The sequence below is a fragment of the Pan paniscus genome, chromosome 10 (genome assembly GCF_029289425.2).
Source record: "Pan paniscus chromosome 10, NHGRI_mPanPan1-v2.0_pri, whole genome shotgun sequence".
Lineage (NCBI taxonomy): Eukaryota > Metazoa > Chordata > Mammalia > Primates > Hominidae > Pan > Pan paniscus.
In genome coordinates, this window is record NC_073259.2 from 131002537 (window position 1) to 131024692 (window position 22156).

At 49.0% G+C, this 22156-nt stretch overlaps 1 protein-coding gene across 21 annotated transcripts in view; it reads right to left on the bottom strand.

Annotated features, from left to right (window-relative positions):
* Positions 1–238: 238 nt before the first annotated feature.
* Positions 239–22156, bottom strand: part of ABCB9 (ATP binding cassette subfamily B member 9) — a 68425-nt gene continuing 46507 nt past the window's right edge. For 19 of the 21 annotated variants that reach the window (XM_055096295.2, XM_055096290.2, XM_055096308.2 and 16 more), the window contains one exon: positions 20963–22150. In XM_055096295.2, the coding sequence (XP_054952270.1) occupies positions 21890–22150 (261 nt within the window). In that variant the 3' untranslated portion in view covers positions 20963–21889. Of the gene's footprint in view, positions 12324–12943; positions 13014–20962; positions 22151–22156 lie in introns of those variants that run through there. The other 2 variants (XR_004665485.3, XR_004665484.3) reach the window with 1 other exon arrangement.

Genomic DNA, 22156 nt, shown 5'->3' on the forward strand with positions numbered 1-22156 from the left:
GAGACGGAGCCTCACACTGTCGCCCAGGCTGGAGTGCAGTGACGCGATCTCCACTCACTGCAACCTCCACCTCCTGGGTTCAACTGAGTCTCCTGCCTCAGCCTCCCGAGTAGCTGGGATTAGAGGCATGAGCCACCATGCCCGGCTAATTTTTTGTATTTTTAGTAGAGACAAGGTTTCACCATATTGGCCAGGCTGGTCTCGAACTCCTGACCTTGTGATCTGCCTGCCTCGGCCTCCCAAAGTGCTGGGATTATAGGCATGAGCCCCTGCGCCCGGCCTGTATTTTTTTTTTTTTTTTTTTTAAGTAGAGACAGGGTTTCACCATTTTGGCCAGGATGGTTTCAATCTCTTGACCTCATGATCCGCCCGCCTCAGCCTCCCAAAGTGCTGGGATTACAGGCGTGAGCCACTGCGCCCGGCCCAATGAAGAGTTTTAAGCAGGGAAATGACAATTCACAATTTCAGGTCCCTCTGTATCTCAATAAAGCCATTTTTTTTAAAGACCCCTTTGGCTGTTCGTGGGGAAGGGGTCGTGGAAGGCCAGCATTGCCTGTGATAATGGTGCCACTCCCCCGCCATTGAACCATCATGTGCTATCTATCGACATCTGCTTGTTTGTATTCTTTTTTATAAGCTGCCTGAAAACTTTGCCACCTGCATTTGACCTGTCTCTGCCAATTAACTGTAAACTTGAGGGTCAGGAAAACCAGACAGTCTTCTCTACAGAATTTGAGAGCACAATTTGTGTAAATAGGAACTTTTTTTTTTTTTCTGAGACAGGGTCTCACACTGTCGCCCAGGCTGGAGTGCAGTGGTGAGATCACAGCTCACTGCAGCCTCATCTTCCTGGGCTGAAGCAACTCTCCCACCTCAGCCTCCCAATTAGCTGAAACCCCAGGAACGTGCCACCACACCTGGCTAATATTTAAAATTTTTTTGTAGAAATGGGGTCTTGTTATGTTGCCCAGGCTTACAAAAGGAACTTGATTCATGGTGGTAGGTGATGATGTACAGTTTTTTTTTCTTTTTTTAGAGACAGGGTCTGGCTCTGTTGCCCAGGCTGGAGAGCAGTGGCACCATCATAGCTCACTATAAACTCAAGCAATCCTCCTGCCTCGCCTTGGTCTCCCAAAGTGCTGAGATTACAGGTTTGAGTCACTGCGCCTGGCCTGATATGCAGTTTTAACAAGAAGAAACTACCTAGAGCTGGGCGTGATGGCTCACACCTGTAATCCCAGCACTTTGGGAGGCCAAGGTAGGCAGATCGCTTAGAGCTGTAAACGCTGAGAATACAGCAGTGAACCAAACAGGCAACACCTTTGCACCCATGAAGTTTATATTCCTCTAAAGAGCAAATAGATGCCAATCAAGTAAACAAGTTATATAACCAAGATAATTTCAGGTAATAAAACCAGATCATATACAGCTGTTTTCCTTATAGTGCCACAATTGGATTTTATTACAAGAATAAAATCCAATTGTTTCAGCCTGGGTAATGTGATGAGACTCCATCTCTACTACAAATACAAAAAAAATTAGCCAGGCATGGTGGCTTGCGACTGTAATCCCAGCTACTCAGGAGGCTGAGATGGGAGGATCACTTGAGCCTGGGAAGTGGAGTTTGCAGTGAGACAAGATTGCACCACTGCACTCCAGCCTGGGTGACAGAGCAAGACCCTGTCTCAAAAAACAAGAAGAAAACGACCTAGTCCAAATAACTTGGGTTGTGGTCATTAAGACGAGGAGCAAACGACAGTACTTTGCTTCTGGGACCTCAACTTTCCCATCTGAAAAATGGGACTAATTGCTATCTCCACTCCACTACAAAAACAAGGCTTTATATTGACAGAAAAACATGCATATGGAAGATCATGCTGCCTTGTTAAGCCAGGCCTTGGCAGCCAGTTAGTGGTGTGTGGTTGCCCTGAAGCCTGGTTGGGGCTCAACAGATGAAACGAAAACACCAGGCGCCCTTTCTAACCCTCTTCCCTCCTGCCCTCTCAGTTGGAAGGGTGTTTGGATTGTTTTTCTGAATTTGAAATGTTTCCTTTTGTTCCAGGAGAGAAGACCGCTAACCAGGTTGACATATTCCTCTTCCCTGAGGGGCACATTTTGGAAGCTGTCTGAGGTCGCAGGCTTGTTGCCACTGAGTAGCTGGGCAACATTCCTCCCCTGGCCTGTCTATTTTAAGCCATGCAGATAACTAGGGAGGCGGGGGCAAGACAACAAAGGCTGAACAGTGGGTGAAGGACATCTGGCAGGAAGGGCTGGCAGCAGGCAGATGGGTTTTCAATGGCATGGATGGGCTCCCACTGTGTAGAGCCTGGGAGGGCGAGGAACGGGCTCTCGGACCATGGCAGCCCCCATGTGAGGGGAAGGGAGGTGGCAGGCACGTTGATCAAGGCATCTCCCCCAACTTATTCATTCATTCATTCAGCAAATATTGGCCTCCTCAAACCTACAGGTTGTTTTTCGTCGGTTCTGGACCATTCTCAGCCATTAGCGATTCAGAGAATTCTCATGCCATTCTCTCTTGCCTCTCTGTCTGCAACTCCAAACAAATGTATGACAACATTTCTCAAAGAACCTTCCAACTCTCTTCTTCTCCCTTTGGTATTTTCTTTTTGTCTCTCTATGTTACATTCTGGATAACTTTTTTTTTTTTTTTTTTTTTGAGACAGGGTCTCGTTCTGTCACCCAGGCTGGAGTGCAGAGGCGCCATCTCGGCTCACTACAACCTTTACCTCCCAGGTTCAAGCGATTCTCCTGCCTCAGCCTCCGAGTAGCTGGGACCACAGGCATACACCACCACGCCTGGCTAATTTTGTTGTTGTTGTTGTTGTTGTTATATTTTAGTAGAGATGGGGTTTCACCATGTTGGCCAGGCTTGTCTCGAACTCCTGGGCTCAAGTGATCGGCCCTCCTTGGCCTCCCAAAGTGGTGGGATTACAGGCGTGAGCCACTGCCCAGCCATAACTTCTGTTATCTCACTAATTCTTCCACCATGAACAATCTTCTGTCATCTCACTAATTCTTCCACCATGAACAATCTTCTGTCACATACAATAATTGAGATTATTCCTTATTTATTTTTTAAGTTTCTAAAAGTTCTATTTTGTTCTTTTTGGAATATGTTATGGCGAGGCACAGTGACTCACACCTGTAATCCCAGCACTTTGGGAGGCCGAGGAGGGCTGATCGCTTGAGCCCAGGAGTTCGAGACAAGCCTGGCCAACATGGTGAAACCCTGTCTCTACTAAAATACAAAAAAAGTTAACCAGGCATGGTGGTGCGTGCCTGTAATCCCAGCTACTCGGGAGGCTGAGGCAGGAGAATCACTTGAACCCAGGAGGCGGAGGTTGCAGTGAGCTGAGATCGAGCCACTGCACTCCAGCCTGGGGAACAGAACTAGACTTTCTCTCAAAAAAAAAAAAAAAAAGAAATCTGTTATTTTTATAGCCTTATATTCCTTGTAAATGTTTTCAAGCTTGATGATTTTGTTGCTGTTGTTTTCTAGAGACAGGGCCTCTCTGTCACCAGGCTGGAGTGCAGTGGTACAATCATATAGCCACTGTACCCTGGAAATCTTGGGCTCAAGGGATCCTCCTGCCACAGCCTCCTGAGTAACTGGGACTGCAGGTACATGCCATCATGCCCAGTTAATTTTTTAAAAAAGTCTTTTGTAGTATGAGGGTCTTGCCATGTTGCCCCGGCTGTTCTTGAACTCCTGGCCTCAAGCAGTCCTTCTGCCTCGGCCTCCTAAAGCACTGGGATTACAGGCATGAACCTCTGCACCAGCCCTGATGATTACTTTTTTAAACCGTTGAGCATAACTGTTTTAGAATCTGTGTTGGATAATTTCAGCGTCTGAGGTCTGTGTGAGTCTGCTTCTGCTGCCTATTTCTTCTGGTTCCTGTTCACATGGTCTTGTTTCCCTATGGACCATGTGTGTTGGTTATTGCCCTGGAAAAGTTATTTGTGGGGAATTCTCTGAGGCCTAGAAGGAAGGAGCTCTCCTCTGGAGAAGACGTGCACCTGCTTCTGCCGCACTCTTGGGCACCGCCAGTCAGGGTGACCTCAGATCGAGTTCCCAGCTTCAGTTCCCTGTGCCTCCAGCTGATTTGTATCCACGGGCAGGCAGGCCGGTGGCAACAATCTTTCAGGAATTATTTATTCTCCCTCTTCCTTTTCCTTTTTCTGGTTTGTGCAGCGTCAAGGAAAACTTCTTCTTCTTCTTTTTTTTTTTTTTAAACAGAGTTTCGCTCTTGTTGCCCAGGCTGGAGTGCAATGGTGTGATCTTGGCTCACCGCAACCTCCAGCTCCTGGGTTCAAGCGATTCTCCTGCCTCAGCCTCCCGAATAGCTGGGATTACAGGCATGCGGCACCACACCCAGCTAATTTTGTATTTTTAGTAGAGATGGGGTTTCTCCCATGTTGGTCAGGCTGTTCTCAAACTCCCAACCTCAGGTGATCCACCCACCTCGGCCTCCCAAAGTGCTGGGATTACAGGCGTGAGCCACCACGCCCGGCCTCAAGGAAAACTTCTTTACTGTCCCCTGAGTTTGGGGTCAGCGATATCCCTCAATGGTTATCCAAATAAATGTTTAGCAATCAGCTACCTGGAAATACTTGGGAAAAGGTACTTTCCAGGTATTTATTTTCATGAATGCTTTCACCTTTATTTCTCTCAGTATATTCATGATATCGATATTTTGTACATAACAAGGTTAAGTGACTTGCGCATGTTCTATGTAAAACAGAGGCAGAACCAAGGCTCAAAAAGCACCTAGTCCAGCAACCAACTTGAGAGGGGTCATAGGAAGTTCACCAACACCGTGAATGAGAATGGCTTATTCCAGGGGGATTCAGAAAATGAAGTAATCAGAAGGCCTTTTTTTTTTTTTTTTTTTTGAGACAGAGTCTTGCTCTGTCGGCCAGGCTGGAGTGCAGTGGCGCGATCTCGGCTCTCTGCAATCTCCGCCTCCCAGGTTCAAGCAATTCTCCTGCCTCAGCCTCCCGAGTAGCTGGGATTACAGGTGTGTGCCACCACGCACAGCTAGTTTTTGTATTTTTAGTAGAGACGGGGTTTCACCATGTTGGCCAGGCTGGTCTCAAACTCCTGACCTCAGGTAATCCGCCCGCCTCAGTCTCCCAAAGTGCTGGGGATTACAGGGGTGAGCCACCGCGCCTGGCCGAAGAAGGCTTTTTTTTTTTCTTGGGGGAAGAAAAAGAATCTGGGCTGGGTGTGGTGGCTCATGCCTGTAATCCCAGCACTTTGGGAGGGTGAGGTGGGTGGATCACTTGAAGTCAGAAGTTTGAGACCAGCCTGCCCAACATAGCAAGACCTGTCTCTATTATAAGATTTAAAAAATTAAAATAAATAAAAAAGCACAAAAGAGTACCTGGGAAAGAGTATTAATTTGTAGTACTTACCACTTCCTGTAGTGTAAAAACTCCTGCCATGGTTGATGCCAAATTACCAAGGAGCAGTCACAAAGGTGGAGTTTAGAAGACACGAGTGGACTGGGCATGGTGGCTTACGCCTGTAATCACAGCACTTTGGGAGGCCGAGGCAGGAGGATCATGTGAGCCCAGGAGTTTGAGATCAGTCTGGCGAACATGGTAAAACCCCATCTCTACTGAAAATACAAAAATTATCCAGGCATAGTGGTGGGTGTCTGTAGTTCCAGACACTCCAGAGGCTGAGGCAGGAGAATCCCTTGAACCCGGGAGGCAGAAGTTGCAGTGAGCCGAGATGGACCACTGCAGTCCAGCCTAGGGGACAGAGCAGGGCTCTGTCTCAAAAAAAACCAACATGGTGAACACTCCTAAGGGGTTCAGGATTTCCCAGGATTTCCCAGGAGTGGAGACATATTTGGGTAGAGAGAGACCTGGATGATGACAGGGAGCTGGCCAAGAGAATATTAGGGAAGGGGGTTCCAGGCAGAGGGAAGAGTTATGCACAGGCCCAGAGGTAGGGACAAGGTTGGCATGTTTGACGTAAAGAAAGAAGGTCAGTGTGGCCAGGCGCAGTGGCTAATGCCTGTAATCCCAGCTTTGGGAGGCCGAGGCGGGCAGATCACCTGAGGTCAGGAGTTTGAGACCAGCCTGGCCAACATGGTGAAACCCCATCTCTGCTAAAAATACAAAAATAGCTAGGTCTGGTGGTGCATGCCTGTAGTCCCAGCTACTCGGGAGGCTGAGGCAGGAGAATCGCTTGAACCCAGGAGGCAGAGGTTGCAGTGAGCCAGCATCAGCCATTGCACTTCAGCCTTGGCAATAGAATGAGACTCTGCCTAAAAAACAAACAAACAAACAAACAAAAAGCAAGGGACACAGTCTGGAAAGTGGGAACAGTGACTTCACAGTAGAGAAACCTGATCAACATGAATGACCTCAGCGGTGATCAAGGTCAACATCAACAGTGACAGGTCATAATGATTGTGTGTGCGTTTGATAGGATTTGATGAAAATGGCATCCTCCCTAAAACCCATTGCCATGTCTAATCATGAGAAAAATATCAAACAAATCCTAGCGGAGGACAACCTACGAAATCCCTGACCAGTGCTGCTCAAAACAGTCAAAGTCATCAAAACAAAAAGTGTCAGAGAAACTGTCACAGCCAGGAGGAAACTAAGGAGACAAGACTACTAAATATAATGTGGGGCCGGGCACGGGGGTTCACGCCTGTCAGCCCAGCACTCTGGGAGGCCGAGGCGGGTGGATCACCTGAGGCCAGGAGTTCAAGACCAGCCTGGCCAACACAGTGAAACCCCGTCTCTACCAAAAATACAAAAGTTAGCTGGGCGTGGTGGCGTGCACCTGTAATCCTGGCTACTTGGGAGGCTGAGGCAGGAGAATCGCTTGAACCTGAGAGGTGGAGGTTGCAGTGAGCTGAGATGGTGCCACTGCACTTTAGCCTGGGTGACAGAATGAGACCATGTCTCAAAAATAAATAAATAAATGTAATGTAATGTAATGTAATGTGGGATTGTAATTACGCGACAGAGTTTTCTTGCCCCTTGCTCAGACAGAGCTGATTTACCAAGACAGTGGTATTGCCATAGAGAAAATGTTTAGTAAACACACTGCCAATCAAGCGGAAGATGGGAGTTTACTATTCAAATCAGTCTCCCCAAAAATTTGGAGACCAGGGTTTTTTAAGTATAATATAGTGGGTAGAGGGCTAAGGAACCGGGAATGCTGATTGGTTGGGTCAGGAATGAAATCACAGGAGGTTGAAGCTGTCTTCTTGTCATCCTCAGCTCCTGGGTGGGATCACAAGACCAGTTGAGCCAGTTTACCAGTCTGGGTGGCGCCAATTGGTCCATCAGAATGTAGGGTCTAAGAAACACCTCGAGGGAGCCGCCGTGGCTCAGGCCGGTTGCCCTGGCACTTGGGGAGGCGAGGCTACACGTTCGAGACCAACCTGGTCAACACTGATTAAAAAGAAACATCTCGAACACCAATCTTAGGCTTGATGATAGTGATGTTATCTCTAGGAGCAATTGGGGAGGTTATGAATCTTGTGACTTCTGGCTACACAATTCCTGAACCATAATTTCTTTTTTTTATATATATAGGGTCTCGCTCTGTCGCCCAGGCTGGAGTGCACTGACGCGATCTCCCCTCACTGCAACCTCCACCTCCTGGGTTCAAGTGATTCTTGTGTCTCAGCCTCCCGAGTAACTGGGATTACAGGTGCACACCGCCACACCTGGCTAATTTTTGTATTTTTAGTAGAGACGCGGTTTCACCATATTGGCCAGGTTGGTCTCAAACTCGCAACCTCAAGTGATCCACCTGCCTCAGCCTCCCAAAGTGCTGGGATTACAGGCATGAGCCATGGTGCCTGGCTCTGAGTCATGATTTCTACCCTTGTGGCTAATTTGTTAGTTTTACAAGGGCAGTTTTGATCTCCGAGCAAGGAAAGGATTGTTTTGGGAAGGGCTATTTTCATCCTTGTTTTAAGATTAAACTATAAACTAAATTCCTCCCAAAGTTAGCTTGGCCTATGCTCAGGAATGAACAAGGACAGCTTGGAGGTTAGAGGCAAGGTGGAGTCAGCTATGTCAGATTTTTTTTTTTTTTTGAGACGGAGTCTTGCTCTGTCGCCCAGGCTGGAGTGCAGTGGTGTGATCTCGGCTCACTGCAAGCTCCACCTCCCGGGCTCACGCCATTCTCCTGCCTCAGCCTCCCGAGTAGCAGGGACTACAGGCGCCCACCACCATGCCCAGCAAATTTTTTGTTTTTTTAGTAGAGACGGGATTTCACCGTGTTAGCCAGGATGGTCTTGATCTCCTGACCTCGCGATCTGCCTGCCTCGGCCTCCCAAAGTGCTGGGATTACAGGCGTGAGTCACCGCGCCCGGCCAGATTTTTTTTTTTTTTTAACTGTCATAATTTGGTAAAGGCAGTTTCAGGATCCTGGAACAGAAAAGGGCGTTGGGGAAAAACTAAGGAAATTGAATAAAGTATAGACTTCTGTGAATAACAATGCATTAATATTGGTTCATTAATTGTGACAAATGCAGCACACTAACATCAGATGCTAATAGCAAGGGAAAATGGCTGAGGGGTATATGAGAATTCTCTGTACTATTTTCACAATTTTTCTGTGAAACTGTTCTAAAAAATAAAGTCGAATAAAGTCGATGTAAAAAAAAAAAAAAAAAAAAAAGAAGGCTGCCGTGTGCAGAATGAATAAGGAGAGCCGGGCAGCCCTGCAGGTGCTAAGGTAGCTTGGATTTGGGTGGGGCAAAGGGATCGGGAAATAGACTCCAACACAGGAAGTCCAGCCGACGCTCCGACAGGTCACGGGGAAAGGAAGGAGTCAGGTACGACACTGAGATTTTTCAATTTAAGCAACCAGCATACGGTGCCATTAACTCAGACTAAGAGAAAAACAAGTTTGGGAGAAAATCTCAAGGCTTCATTTCCACCATGATGAGTCTGAGATGAGTCAGAAAGGAACCATCAGGCCAGGCACGGTGACTCACGCCTGTAATCCCAGCACTTTGGGAAGCCGAGGCAGGTGGATCATTTGAGGTCATGAGTTCGAGACCAGCCTGACCAACATGGTGAAACCCCATCTCTACTGAAAATACAAAAATTAGCTGGGCAGGGTGACACATGCCTGTAACCCCAGCTACTTGTGTGGCTAAGGCATGAGAATTGCTTGAACCCAGGAGGCAGAAGTTGCAGTGAGCCGAGATTGCACCACTGCACTCCAGCCTGGGCGACAGAGCAAGACCCTGTCTCAAAAAAAAAAAAAAAAAGAGAGAGAGAGAGAGAAAAGAAAAGCACCTACTGTGAGCAGGGAGCACACCTGCTACATGAGGACACAGGTACCAGCCTTTAAGAAATTCCTAGAGTGTTTGAAGAGCAAACAACATGCTAGAAAAGCCCACACAGGCCAAATAAATGAAGATGGAGGAGACCAGCTATGGTAGTGAGAAATCAGGGGAGACTGCCTGGTGGCAGTGGGGCATGAAGGATGTCCAATCCAGATGTCCCCAAAGCAGCCATCTTCCTGTTCTGGAGAAGCCTGTCCTCAGCCAGAGCCAGCACACATCAGTCACCACTACGGTCTCATGGCCTCCAGCCAGGCTCCAGTTTGAAAAGAATCTTCCCTTTCTTTAGGCCATGGATTGTCCAGAAAAGCCAGATCATTAAGGACCAGAGGTAAGGAATTTATCTGGCAGCTGACCAGGCCTTGTCAACACAGGGCCTCGGGCAGCGCTTGTGTAACTGCCCTGAATTAGTTCTTCCCAGCCAGGGCGTGCCCAGCATGGACCTGGGTCCAGGGGAGGTAAAGGACCTCTATTGCATGTCTGTGTGGGCCTGTGCTGCTGCCCCGGGGCCCTTGCTGGCCAGTGCTTGTTGCTGTATGCAGAGCAGAAAATTCCTTGAAGCATTTCTGCATGCACCCTCCACTCGCAAGGTTCCTTCAGCTATAAATAAGAGCAGGACATGCTGAATAAGGGTTGCAGAAGGTTTGGCGATGAGACCGTGGCTGCAGCCTCTGCAGGCAGCATTTCCTTATCTACAGAGTGGGGTGAGCCCAGGCCTGGCTGCCCGGGGTGTTGGGGGAGCCACCTCTCTGGGTCCTCGTCCAGTACCTTCTCCACACTGAGCCCAGAGGATCAATCAGGTCACGCCCTGATCAGAACCCTTCAATGCCCCCAGTTTTCATGAAATAAAAGTCAACTACCTCGCCATGGCCCCAGGAGCCCTCGCCTTCCTGTCCCCTCCTCCTTCCTCCCTTGGGTGCCCCCCACTCTGTCCCCTGGCCGTGTCCTGCTTGGCAGATGTCCCACCTCTTGCTGCCTGGAGGTCTCTGTACTTCACAATCCTTTGTGAGATCCAGCTCCTCCCCTACTTATCTTTTTTTTTTTTCCTTAATGAGGTGAAATTCACATGACATGCACTTAACCTTTTTTTCTTTTTTATTTTTGAGACGGAGTCTCAATCTGTCGCCCAGGCTGGAGTGCAGTGGTACAATCATGGCTCACTCCAGCCTCAAACTCCTGGGCCCAGCAATCATCCCCCCTCAGTCTGTGAAGTAACTGGGACTATAGGCACAGGCCACCACGCACGACTAATATTTTATTTTTTGTAGAGATGGGGTCTCCCTATGTTGCCCAGGCTGGTCTCGAACTCCTGGGCTCAAGCGATCCTCCCACCTCGGCCTCCTAAAGTGCTGGGATTACAGGCATGAGCCATTGCACCTGGCCACTTACCCATTTTAAAGTGTACAAATGCATTGGTATTAAATGTATTCACAATATTGTGCAAACACCAGGTCTCTCCAGCTTCCAAACTTTCTCATCACCCTGTAAAAAACATCTTGTATCCAGCAAGCAGTCACTCCTCATTCCTCCCTCCCCATGCCCTGGTAACCTCTAATCTGCTTTCTATCCCTATAGATTTGCTTCTTCTGAATATATCATGTAAAAAGAATCATACCATAGGTGACCTTCCCTGCCTGGCATCTTTCATTTGCATAATGCTTCTAAGGACCATCTATGTTATAGCATGTACCAGCACTTCATTCCTTTCTACAGCTGAATCATACCCCACAGTATGTGCATACCACAGTTTGCAGTTTGTTTATCCATTCATACATTGGATTGTTTGTACTTTTTGGCTTTATTTTATTATTTTTAGAGACGAGGTCTCACTCTGTCATCCAGGCTGGAGTGCAGTGGCACCACCACGGTTCGTTGCAGCCTCAACCTCCTTGAGCTCAAAGGATCCTCCTGCCTCAGCCACACAAGTAGCTGGGACGACCGGTATGCACTACCATGCCTGGCTGATTTTTAAATTTTTGTAGGGATGGGGTCCCACTATGTTGCCCCGGCTGTTCTCAAACTCCTGACTTCAAGCAATCCTCCCGCCTCAGCCTCCCAAAGTGCTGGGATTACAACTGTAAGCCACTGTGCCCAGGTCCATGTTGAGCTTTTTGAGGAAGTGCCAGACTGTGGTTGGGATCATTCTTTCCTCTAGATACCCAAAGCTGGTACCTCCTTGTCATTCAGGGCTCAGCTCCCATATCACCTCCCCAGACCATCCCAGCTCAAACAGTGCTCCTCTCCCAAGTCACTCTCTTGTCTGCTGCCATCTTTTCACCATCTGGAGTTTATTACCCAGTAGGATGTAGGTGATCTCGGACCTCTTAGTCTCCACTGTGACCCACAACCTAGCACAGTTTCTGGTAGATGGAGGTTCTCAATAAATGCTTACTGAATGACTGATCTCAGGTAGTCAAAGGTAAAGAGCTGTAACAATGTGAGGCACTGTCACTGTCACCTTAGGTCACTGTTAGGACCTCCCCCTGGGTGACTCATCTGTCTGTTTGTTTGTTTGTTTGTTTGTTTATTTATTTATTTTAGATGGAGTCTCACTCTGTCGTCCAGGCTGGAGTTCAGAGGCACAGTCTCGGCTCACTGCCACCTCTGCCTCCCGGGTTCAAGTGATTCTCCTGCCTCAGCCTCCCCACCACACCTGGCTAATTTTTGTGTTTTTAGTAGAGATGAGTTTTCACCATGTTGGCCAGGCTGGTCTCCAACTCCTGACCTCAAGTGGTCCGCCTGCCTCGGCCTCCCAAAGTGCTGGGATTACAGGCATGAGCCACCACGCCCAGCCAACTCACCTGTTTAAATGGTCAACTTCCTCCTCTCTGAGGAAAGAATAAAAACCAGGAAAGAGAAACCATTGGCAATGCTTCTTTCTCAGCCCTTTCCTGTTAGTGACTCAGCACAGGTATCTCCTTCACTATCCCCAGCTCCTGAGGTGCAACAAGCAGCCCTTAGTGACAACTGCAAAGGAAAAAAAAAAAAAAGGCAAAGGTGGAAAATAATTTGGGTGGAGATTAGATAAGCATATAAACCTGTCCCCAGTCTAGGGAAAAGGTTCAGGGCTCTGGTCAGGGTTCGGGCTGCCTGTGTTCAGTTCCCAGTGCTGTGCCACTTAATTTTTGCAGGTTACTTAACCTCATTTTTCTTTTTTGAAAAAACTGCATTAACCGTAGTAGCTGCTTCATAGACTTGTTGTGAGGATTAAAAGCATTAAAGTCACATAAAGTGGGCCGGGCACAGTGGCTCACACCTGTAATCCCAGTACTTTGGGAGGCCAAGGTGGGAGGATCACTTGAGGTCAGGACTTTGAGACCAGCCTGGGTGACGTGGTGAAACCCCGTTTCTACAAAAAATACAAAAAAAAAAAAAATTTGCCAGGCATGGTGGCACATGCCTGTAGTCCCAGCTACTTGGGAGGGTGAGGTGGGAGGCTCACTGGAGTCTGGGAGGCAGATGTTGCAGTGAGGTGAGATCGTACCACTGCACTCCAGCCTGGGCAACAGAGTGAGACCCCTGTCTTAAAAAAAAAAATCACATAAAGCGCATAGACTCATGTTTGCTGCACTGAAAATGTTTTATACCTGAATGGTTATCATTGTCATCATCATCCATCCATCTCGGTTCTGATATCTGCAGGCTGGTCATTCAGATCTAAGAAGATAATAAATATGCTTGCTAAATGTCAAAGGAAACATTGGGAGTCTGCTTAATGCCTCTGGATCATGCAATTTAAAATGGTTGGCTGGGCGTGATGGGGCACACCTGTAATCCCAGCACTTTGGGAGGCCAAGGCAGAAGGATCACTTGAAACTAGGAATGTAAGACCAGCCTGGGCAACATAACCACAACTCTGTCTCTACAGAAAATCTAAAAATTAGCCAGGCATGGTGGCACAGGCTGTAGTCCCAGCTATTTAGGAGCCTGAGGCAGAAGGATCAGTTGAGCCCAGAAGTTCAAGGCTGAAGTGAGCTATGATGGCACCACTGCACTCCAGGCTAGGCAACAGAGCAAGACCCTGTCTTTAAAAAATAACAATAATAAATAAATGCAATGGTTAATGTTATGTTATGTGTATTTTACCACAATTTAAAAAGCAAACATTGGCCGAGGACAGTGGCTCACGCCTGTAATCCCAGCACTTTGGGAGAGCGAGGCAGGTGGATCACCTGATGTCAGGAGTTCGAGACCAGCCTGGCCAACATGATGAAACTCCATCTCTATTAAAAATACAAAAATCAGCTGGGTGTGGTGGCACATGCCTGTAATCCCAGCTACTCGGGAGGCTGAGGCAGGAGAATCGCTTGAATATGGGAGGCGGGGTTTGCAGTGAGCGGAGATCGCGCCACTGCACTCTACCCTGGGAGACAGAGACTCTGTCTCAAAACAAAACAAAAAGCAAACATTAAAGAATTAACCTCCTTCTGAGCTCCCTCTGCCAAAAAAAAAAAAAATTAAAAAATTGTCCGTATTATTATTTGAAATGATAACAGCTTCCTTACCTGGGGCCAGAAACAAATGGTCAGCAGCAATGGCTGTGTCAGTGCTGGGTTCCAGAGTTTCTTCTCTGTGGAACTGTCTAGAATGCCAGGCCCCTGTTTCAGGCTGGGCTCATTGAATAGAGGCGGCTAGGGAGGGAGGAGGTGGAGACGCCCGGCCGGCCGCTCAGGTCTGGGCCAGGTTCTCAGCCGGATGCACTGGCTTGCTGTTGGGTGGCTTAATGACTGCTATTTTCAGTCAACAGAAGTCAGAACAGCTGCTTTCCATTTCTCCCAGGAAGTCTTCCTGGGCCACAGCAGCACTTATCATGCCAGGGTTTGTTTAGTTTGTTTACAGTGTTCCCTCTCCTACCCCTGAAGAAAATTCTAGTATTCAGAAATGTACATAGAACAATATAACAAACACATGGTACCCACCGCTCTGGACTAGCCATTGCTAACGATTTCCTCTCTTTGCTTTGAGTCTTTTTTATTTTTTAGAAATATGGACTTCATTGTTTTGAGATGGAGTCTCACTCTGTTGCCCAGGCTAGAGTGCAGTGGCACGATCTTAGCTCATTGCAACCTCCGCCTCCCGGGTTCAAGTGATTCTCCTGCCTCAGCCTCCCGAGTAGCTGGGACTACAGGCATGTGCCACCACGCCCGGCTAATTTTTGTATTTTTAGTAGAGATGGGTTTTGCCATGCTGGCCAAGATGGTCTCGAACTCCTGGCCTCAAGTGTTCCGCTCACCTTGGCCTCCCAAAGTGCTGGGATTACAGGTGTGAGCCACTGCACCCAGCCAAGTCTATTTTTATTCTTAAAGAAGTAAGGTATTGCATATCTTCATGCTTTTGTCTTCAATACCCAGACAAACTCCAACATGAATTGGTTGTGTAGCCTTCCAATCTATTATTATTATTATTTTATTGTTTAGAGAGAAGGTCTCGCTCTATCACCCGGGCTGGAGTGCAGTGGCACAATTATGGGCTCACTGCAGCCTTGAATTCCTGGGCTTAAGCGATTTTCCCATCCCAGCCTTCGGAGTAGCTGAGACTATAGGCACACGCCACTACACCTAGCTAATTTTTCTTCTTCTTTTTTTTTAAGTTTTTAGTAGAGATGGGGTCTCACTATGTTGCCCAGGCTGGTCTTGAACTCCTAGACTCAAGTGATCCACCTGCCTCAGCCTCCCAAAGTACTGGGACTACAGTTGTGAGCCACAGCGCTCGGCATTTTTTTTCTTAAGACAGGGTCTCACTCTGTCGCCTGGGCTGGAGTGCAGTGGCGCCATCATGGCTCACTGCTGCCTCAACCTCCCAGGCTCAAGCAATCCTCCCGTTTCAGGCTCCTGAGGAGCTGAAACTACAGGCGTGCACCACTGTGTCCTGCCTTACACCAATACTTCTTATTTATTTATTTATTTATTTATTTTGAGACGGAGTCTCGCTCTGTCGCCTAGGCTGGAGTGCAGTGGCGTGACCTCCACGCACTGCAAGCTCCGCCTCCCGGGTTCACGCCATTCTCCTGCCTCAGCCTCCCAAGTAGCTGGGACTACAGGCGCCCGCCACCACGCCCGGCTAATTTTTTTTTGTATTTTTAGTAGAGACGGGGTTTCACTGTGTTAGCCAGGATGGTCTCCATCTCTTGACCTCGTGATCCGCCCGCCTTGGCCTCCCAAAGTGCTGGGATTACAGACGTGAGCCAGGGCGCCCAGCCACACCGATACTTACATTGGCTAATTTTTAATTCTTAATTGTTAATCCCAGTGGAGCAACGGTCCTTAACTCAGGGCCCCCTGACAGAGGAATTGTAAAATACCACACGTTTCCCACAAGTTGCATACAATGCTTTATGTGTATGGGTATTTTTCTGAGGAGAGTTCCTAGAATTTTCATCAAATTTCCCAAGAAATTTATGACCCCAAAAGTTCTGGAACAAAACCCTGAAGAGCCAGGGCCATCGGGCTTAACCCTCCTCTGTGCTGTTTCTGTTTTCTCAGGCGTGGCTTTTGAACCTGCCGACACAGAGTGAGGTTGACACAGACCAGTCCAGTCGACAGGGGAGCTGCAGCAGACAGCAGGGGGCATGGGGAAGGGGCTCTGCCTGGCAAGGTGCTTTGTGCACATCTTCACCCTGAAGTCATCACCAGGGTCCCTGTGGGCTCCTAGGACCCCAAGTCACTTCAGAGACCTCTCATGGCTCAGCAGCTGCCTCAGGCATTGACTTGGGCTGAGTCTGCCATCTTCCTGGGATTGGGGTCGTCTTTAGCCCTGGCAAGTTGGAAACTGAAATACACTCTCCAGACGAAGGCAGCAGCAGGGAGTGTGGGGACCTGGGTTCCAGCCTTGGCCATTCTGCTAAATACATTTATAACCCTGCAGTCATTTCTTTTCTCTGGGCCTCAGTTTCCCTGTCTGTTAAATGAGGTGATTGGACTGTGTTCATTGTTTTCACACTATGTTACGGCGTATTGAAGAGTTCAATCATTCCTTTCTTTTTCAAGTTTTGTAGAGACAGGGTCATGCTCTGTTGCCCAGGCTGCAGTGCAGTGGCACGATCATAGCTCATGGCAGCCTCAAACTCGTGGACTCAAGTGATCCTCCCACCTAAGCCTCCCGAGTAGCTGGAATTACAGACATGGGCCTCTATGCTCAGCTCAAACATTTCTTTAATGGCTGTTTACTGAGCACATACTATGTGTCAGCCACTGTTCTAGGCACTGGGGAATACAGCAGTGACGAAGACAAAGTCTAATGTGGGAAAGAAACAATGACAGAGTAAACTAAGTCCTGGCGCCAGGACTAAGCCAGCCCTGGGGCGCCGTGCTCCTCTTCATTCTCTCTCATCCCTGCTTGTTTTCCTCATCTGTCTCTCTGGCCAATTGTGCTGTCCCCAAAGCCCTCGACTGCAATTACTTTCTCCTGGTTTACCCAGCACACTGTGTGGGACAGAAGGAGGACAGTGACATTTGCTAAATTAATTGTAACAGAAAAAAGTCAGCTTTAAAAGTCATAACTCTCCACACCCACCAGGATGGTGACAATTTTATATTGTTTGTTTTTGAGACAGAGTCTCACTCTGTCACCCAGGCTGGAGTGCAGTGGCATGATACCGGCTCACCACAACCTCCACCTTCCGAGTTCAAGCAATCCTCCCACTTCAGCCTCATGAACAGCTGAGACCACAGGTGTGTGCCACCATGCCCGGCTAGCAGTTTTTGGATTTTTTAGTAGAGATGAGGTTTCACCACGTTGCCCAGGCTGGTCTTGAACTCGTGGGCTCAAGCGATCTGCCTGCCTCAGCCTCCCAAAGTGCTGGGATTACAGATGTGAGCCACTGTTCCCGGCCCTGGATGGTGATAATTAAAAACAAAAACAAAACCAGAAAATAACAAGTGTTGGTGAGGATGTGGGGAAATTGCAACCCTCATGGATTGCTGGTGGGAATGCAAAATGGTGCAGCCGCTGTGGAAGACAGTCTGGCAGTTCCTCAAAACGTTGAGCACAGAGTTCTCATGGGACCCAGCAATTCCACTCCCAGACATCTACCCAAGAGAGGCGAAAGCAAACTCCCACCAAAAAAACATGAATGTTGGGCCGGGCGCGGTGGCTCATGCCTATAATCCTAGCACTTTGGGAGGCCGAGGTGGGTGGATCACGAGGTCAAGAGATTGAGACCATTCTGGCTAACGCGGTGAAACCCCGTCTCTACTAAAAACGCAAAAAATTACCTGGGTGTGGTGGTGGGCGCCTCTAGTCGCAGCTACTTGGGCGGCTGAGGCAGGAGAATGGCATGAACCCAGGAGGCGGAGCTTGCAGTGAGCCGAGATTGCATCACCGCACTCCAACCTGGGCGACAGAGCGAGACTCCGTCTCAAACAACAACAACAACAACAAAACATGAATGTTCCCACTATTAGCAGCACTAATAGCAGTACTATTCACAATAGCCCAAAGGTGGAAACAGCCCAAATATCTATCAACAGATGAATGGATAAACAAAATGTGGCATAGCCATACAATAGGATATTATTCAGCCATGAAAAGGAATAAAGTGCTGATTCATGCCACAACATGGTTGGACCTTGTACACATGATGAGAGAAGCCAGACACGAAAGGCCACGTAGTATACGGTTCCATGTACATGAAAAGGCCAGAGGGGCCAATCTGCAGAGCCAGATTTTAGAATGCTGGCGGCCAGGGGCTGTGTGGAGGAAGAATTGGGGAGTGACTGTTAATGGGTATAGGGTTTTCTGTTAGGGTGATGAAAATGTCCTGGAATTAGATAATGATGATGGTTACACAACATCATAAGCGTACTAGATGTCACTAATGATAAGTTTTATATTGTCTGCATGTTGCTGCAATAAAAACAATTTTAAAAACATTAGGCTGGCGCAGTGGCTCACACCTCTAATCTCAGCACTTTGGGAGGCCGAGGCAGGTGGATTACTTGAAGCCAGGAGTTCAAGACCAGCCTGGCCAACATGGTGAAACGCTGTCTCTACTAAAAACACAAAAAAATTAGCTGGGTGTGGTGGCAGGCGCCTGTAGTCCCAGCTACTCAAAAGACTGAGGCAGGAGAATCGCTTGAACCAGGGAGGCAGAGGTTGCAGCGAGCTAAGATTGTGCCACTGCACTCCAGCCTGGATGACAGAGAGAGATCCTGTCTCAAAAACTAAAACAAAAAACCCTGCCAAAATAAAACAAACAGAAGAAAACATTATATCTCTAGCTGGGCGTGGTGGCTCATGCCTATAAGCTCAACACTTTGGGAGGCCAAGGTGGGAGGATTGATTGAGGCCAGGGGTTTGAGACCAGCCTGTTCAACAAAGCAAGGCCTGTCTCTACAAAAAAAAAAAAAAAGCAAAAGAAAAAATTAGCTGGGCATGGCGATGTGCACCTGTAGCCCCAGCTACTCTGAAGGCTGAGGTGGGAGGATCACTTGAGCCCAGAAGGTTGAGGCTACAGTGAGGTGTGATAGCACCTCTGCACTCCAGTCTGGGCAATAGAGCAAGAACCTGTCTCTAAAAACAAACAAACAAACAAACAAAAACACTCCTCTCTTAAATGTAATGTGGGATACTGGAACAGAAAGAGGACATTAGTGAGAAAACTAGTGACACACAAATACAGCTTGCAGTTTCACTGATAGTGACATGCTATGTTGGTTTCCTAGTTGTGACAAATGTACCCCAGTACTGTGGGATTTTAAGAGAAGAGAAACTGTGAGGGGTGGGGCATAAGGGAACTTTCTGTATTGTTTTGTGACTTTTCTGTAAATCTAAAATTATTTCAAAATTAAACTTTTTTTTTTTTGAGACAGTCTCGCTCTGTCACCCAGGCTGGAGTGCAGTGATGCGATCTCGGCTCACTGAAACCTCTGCCTCCCGGATTCAAGCAATTCTCCTGCCTCAGCCTCCCGAGTAGCTGGGACTACAGGAGTGTGCCAACACGCCCGGCTAATTTTTGTATTTTTAGTAGAGACAGGGTTTTACCATGTTGGCCAGGCTGGTCTTGAACTCCTGACCTCGTGATCCACCAACCTTGGCCTCCCAAAGTGCTGGGATTACAGGCATGAGCTACAGCATCTGGCCTAAACATTACTTTTTTAAAACTCCTATGTACCTCCTAAAAAGAAGGTAATTCGGTCTCTGGAAGGTTCTTTTGTCTGCCTATGGCGCACTTTTGGGTGTGGGTTTACAAATCAAGGCACTGGAGCTAACTCCATAGGAGAGGGAGAAGAATCTGGAATTCTCAGCCCGAAAGTGCAGGGATGAGAAGAGACAGGCAGATGGGAGAGGAGCTTAGACTGGAACGGGGCTGGGCTGGGGCCAGGAAGCCCCTTGCGAGGGACTTTGCAGAACAGGAATGTCCAACACTGACGCTGCAAACTAGAGATTCACAGGCTGGAGACCACCTCTACACATGTGCCTGTTGGTCCTCGGTTTTGTCCAAATAATTTGAGCCAATACATAAAAAACAGCTGATCTCACATGAAAATTGGTATTTCCAACTTCTCTGGAAACATCTGAAGATATGCTAAGTCTCTGAAAACTTAACCCCCTCTACTTCCTAAAATCAAAAAGGAAGTCCTGAGGTTAACTTCAACCAAGGTTGCAAGTTCCCCTCTGTAGCAGGCTGAGTGGTGGCCCCCAAAAGCTTCCCTTGTCAAACCCCTGAACCTGTGAAGTGACCGTATTTGGAAAAAAGGGTCTTTGCAGATGCAAAGGACCTCTAGATGACATCAGCCCGGATTATCTAGCTGGCCTCTAAATCCAATGACAAGTGCTTTTATAAGAGAAAGACAAGGCTGGCCAGGCGCGGTGGCTCACGCCTATAATCCCAGCACTTTGGGAGGCCGAGGTGGGCAGCCCATCTGAGGTTAGGAGTTTGAGACCAGCCTGGCCAACACAGTGAAACCCATCTTTACTAAAAATACAAAAATGAGCCGGGTGTGGTGGTGGGTGCCTGTAGTCCCAGTTACTCAGGAGGCTGAGGCAGGAGAATCGCTTGAACTCGGGAGGTGGAGGTTGTAGTAAGCCAAGATTGTGCCACTGCACTCCAGCCTGGGTGACAGAGCAAGGCTCTGTCTCAAAAAAAAAAAAAAAAAAATTGAAATACTACTCTACCAGTTGGCACAGAGCCCTCCTCCTGGGACCCCAGACTTCTTCACAATTCAGCAAGTAAGAATAGCCACCGCAGGGGTCTCCCTGTGTCCGGGCCCAAACCTCCCTGCTGATTGAGCTGTCCTGCTGGGTAATATTTCTCTGCTGCATGGATTGGGGTGGGTGTCGGGTGCCTGGGCCCCGATGGAAAAGAACAGGTGGCATTTGTTGGGCCTCAGTTCAGCTGTCCCGGGAAGCACAGAGGCCCCTGGGATTTCAAGGCAACGTCTCTATCCCCCTACGCAATCCCCGTGGAGACAGGCAGACAGGAATGTCTACACCAGAGACCCTGGGATGGGAGGAGCGCAGATGGGGCTCCCAGACACAGGGGGAGGCCCTGGACCACCCAAAGTCTCTCTGCAACTCCACCAGAGAGGGCTGAGAGGAGAGCCGTGGTCTGGTGGAAAAACCTAACTGGGCGATGAGGCAGTTGGCCCAAGTAGAAGTCAGAGGTTAGGGGTAAGAGGTAGTACACTTTATTGACCGGGTTCTCCCAACATGTTGCAGCCTCTGGCAAAGCCAGACCCTGGGCTTTGCCACCATCCCATCCACCAAAGACAGAAGAGAACGCATCTGATGAACATCCACGTGGCCTCCAGACAGCAGAGCACAGGGGCGGGTGTGGGGAGGGAGGCTGCCAGCCAGGGGTGGGTGGACGAGGGGCGAAAGCGCTGGGTGCCGGGCTGGGGGCACCCCTGAGGCCCCTCCAGACCTGGCCAGCCCCTCACTCCCCCAGTTGAGGTTTCGTGTGGTTCACAGTGAGACTGGCTTAGATTGGCAGCGGGCGATGGCAGACAGATGCCCTCCACGCTCCCTACCCGCCCTGGCCAGACTCACAGAGCTGGCAAGAGGGAGAGATGGAAAATCCCGTTCCCCGTGTCTCCCTCCGGGACAGGGAAGCCCCTTCTCTGGAGGGGTAAAGGGGAGAGGCCTAGTCTCTTGACATCCCCCAGGCTACTAAGGAAGGGCCATTCACTCCTGGCTCAGAAGTTTCTAGAACATCTTGGTGAAAGTGCCCGCCATTACTCCCAATTAGAAAAAGGTTTTTGAAATCTAGGAGTTGACTGGGGTGCCTCAAACCAAACAGTAAAAACCCTGGTAAGATCTAGGTTTAAAAAGGCAGCTCTACCTTTGCTTAGGAGGCTAGGGAGGTCCGTGAAGGCGTTGGCTCAGGGCAGCAGGGGTAAGGAGTACCCTGGGAATGGGGCAGGGACCAGGGGCAAGATGCAGGAAGCGGTGATCCATGGGACATGGCAGGTCGTCCTTCAGTGCTGCAGGCCTGGGCTCAGAGGGCAGCTGGGGGCCACCGGGGGCCTCTGTGGGCACATCTGCCAGGCAGGCACTGGGGCCTCTGCCCCACTGGGAGAAGCAGGGGCCCCCCATCAGGCCTTGTGACTGCCGTTGGCTACAGGCTCGTTGTGGCCAGCTGTGAAGTCTGCGGCGGGCTGAAGCCCCAGCATCTGCCGCTGCACCAGCTTGGCGTAGAGGCCGCCCTGGGCCAGCAGCTGCTGGTGGGTGCCCTGCTGCACTACGCGGCCCTTGTCCAGCACCACAATGAGGTGCGCGTGCTCCACGGTGCTCAGCCGGTGCGCGATGATGAGTACCGTGTGCTTCTGCAGGTTGCCGTGGATGGCCTGCTGGATCTGCGG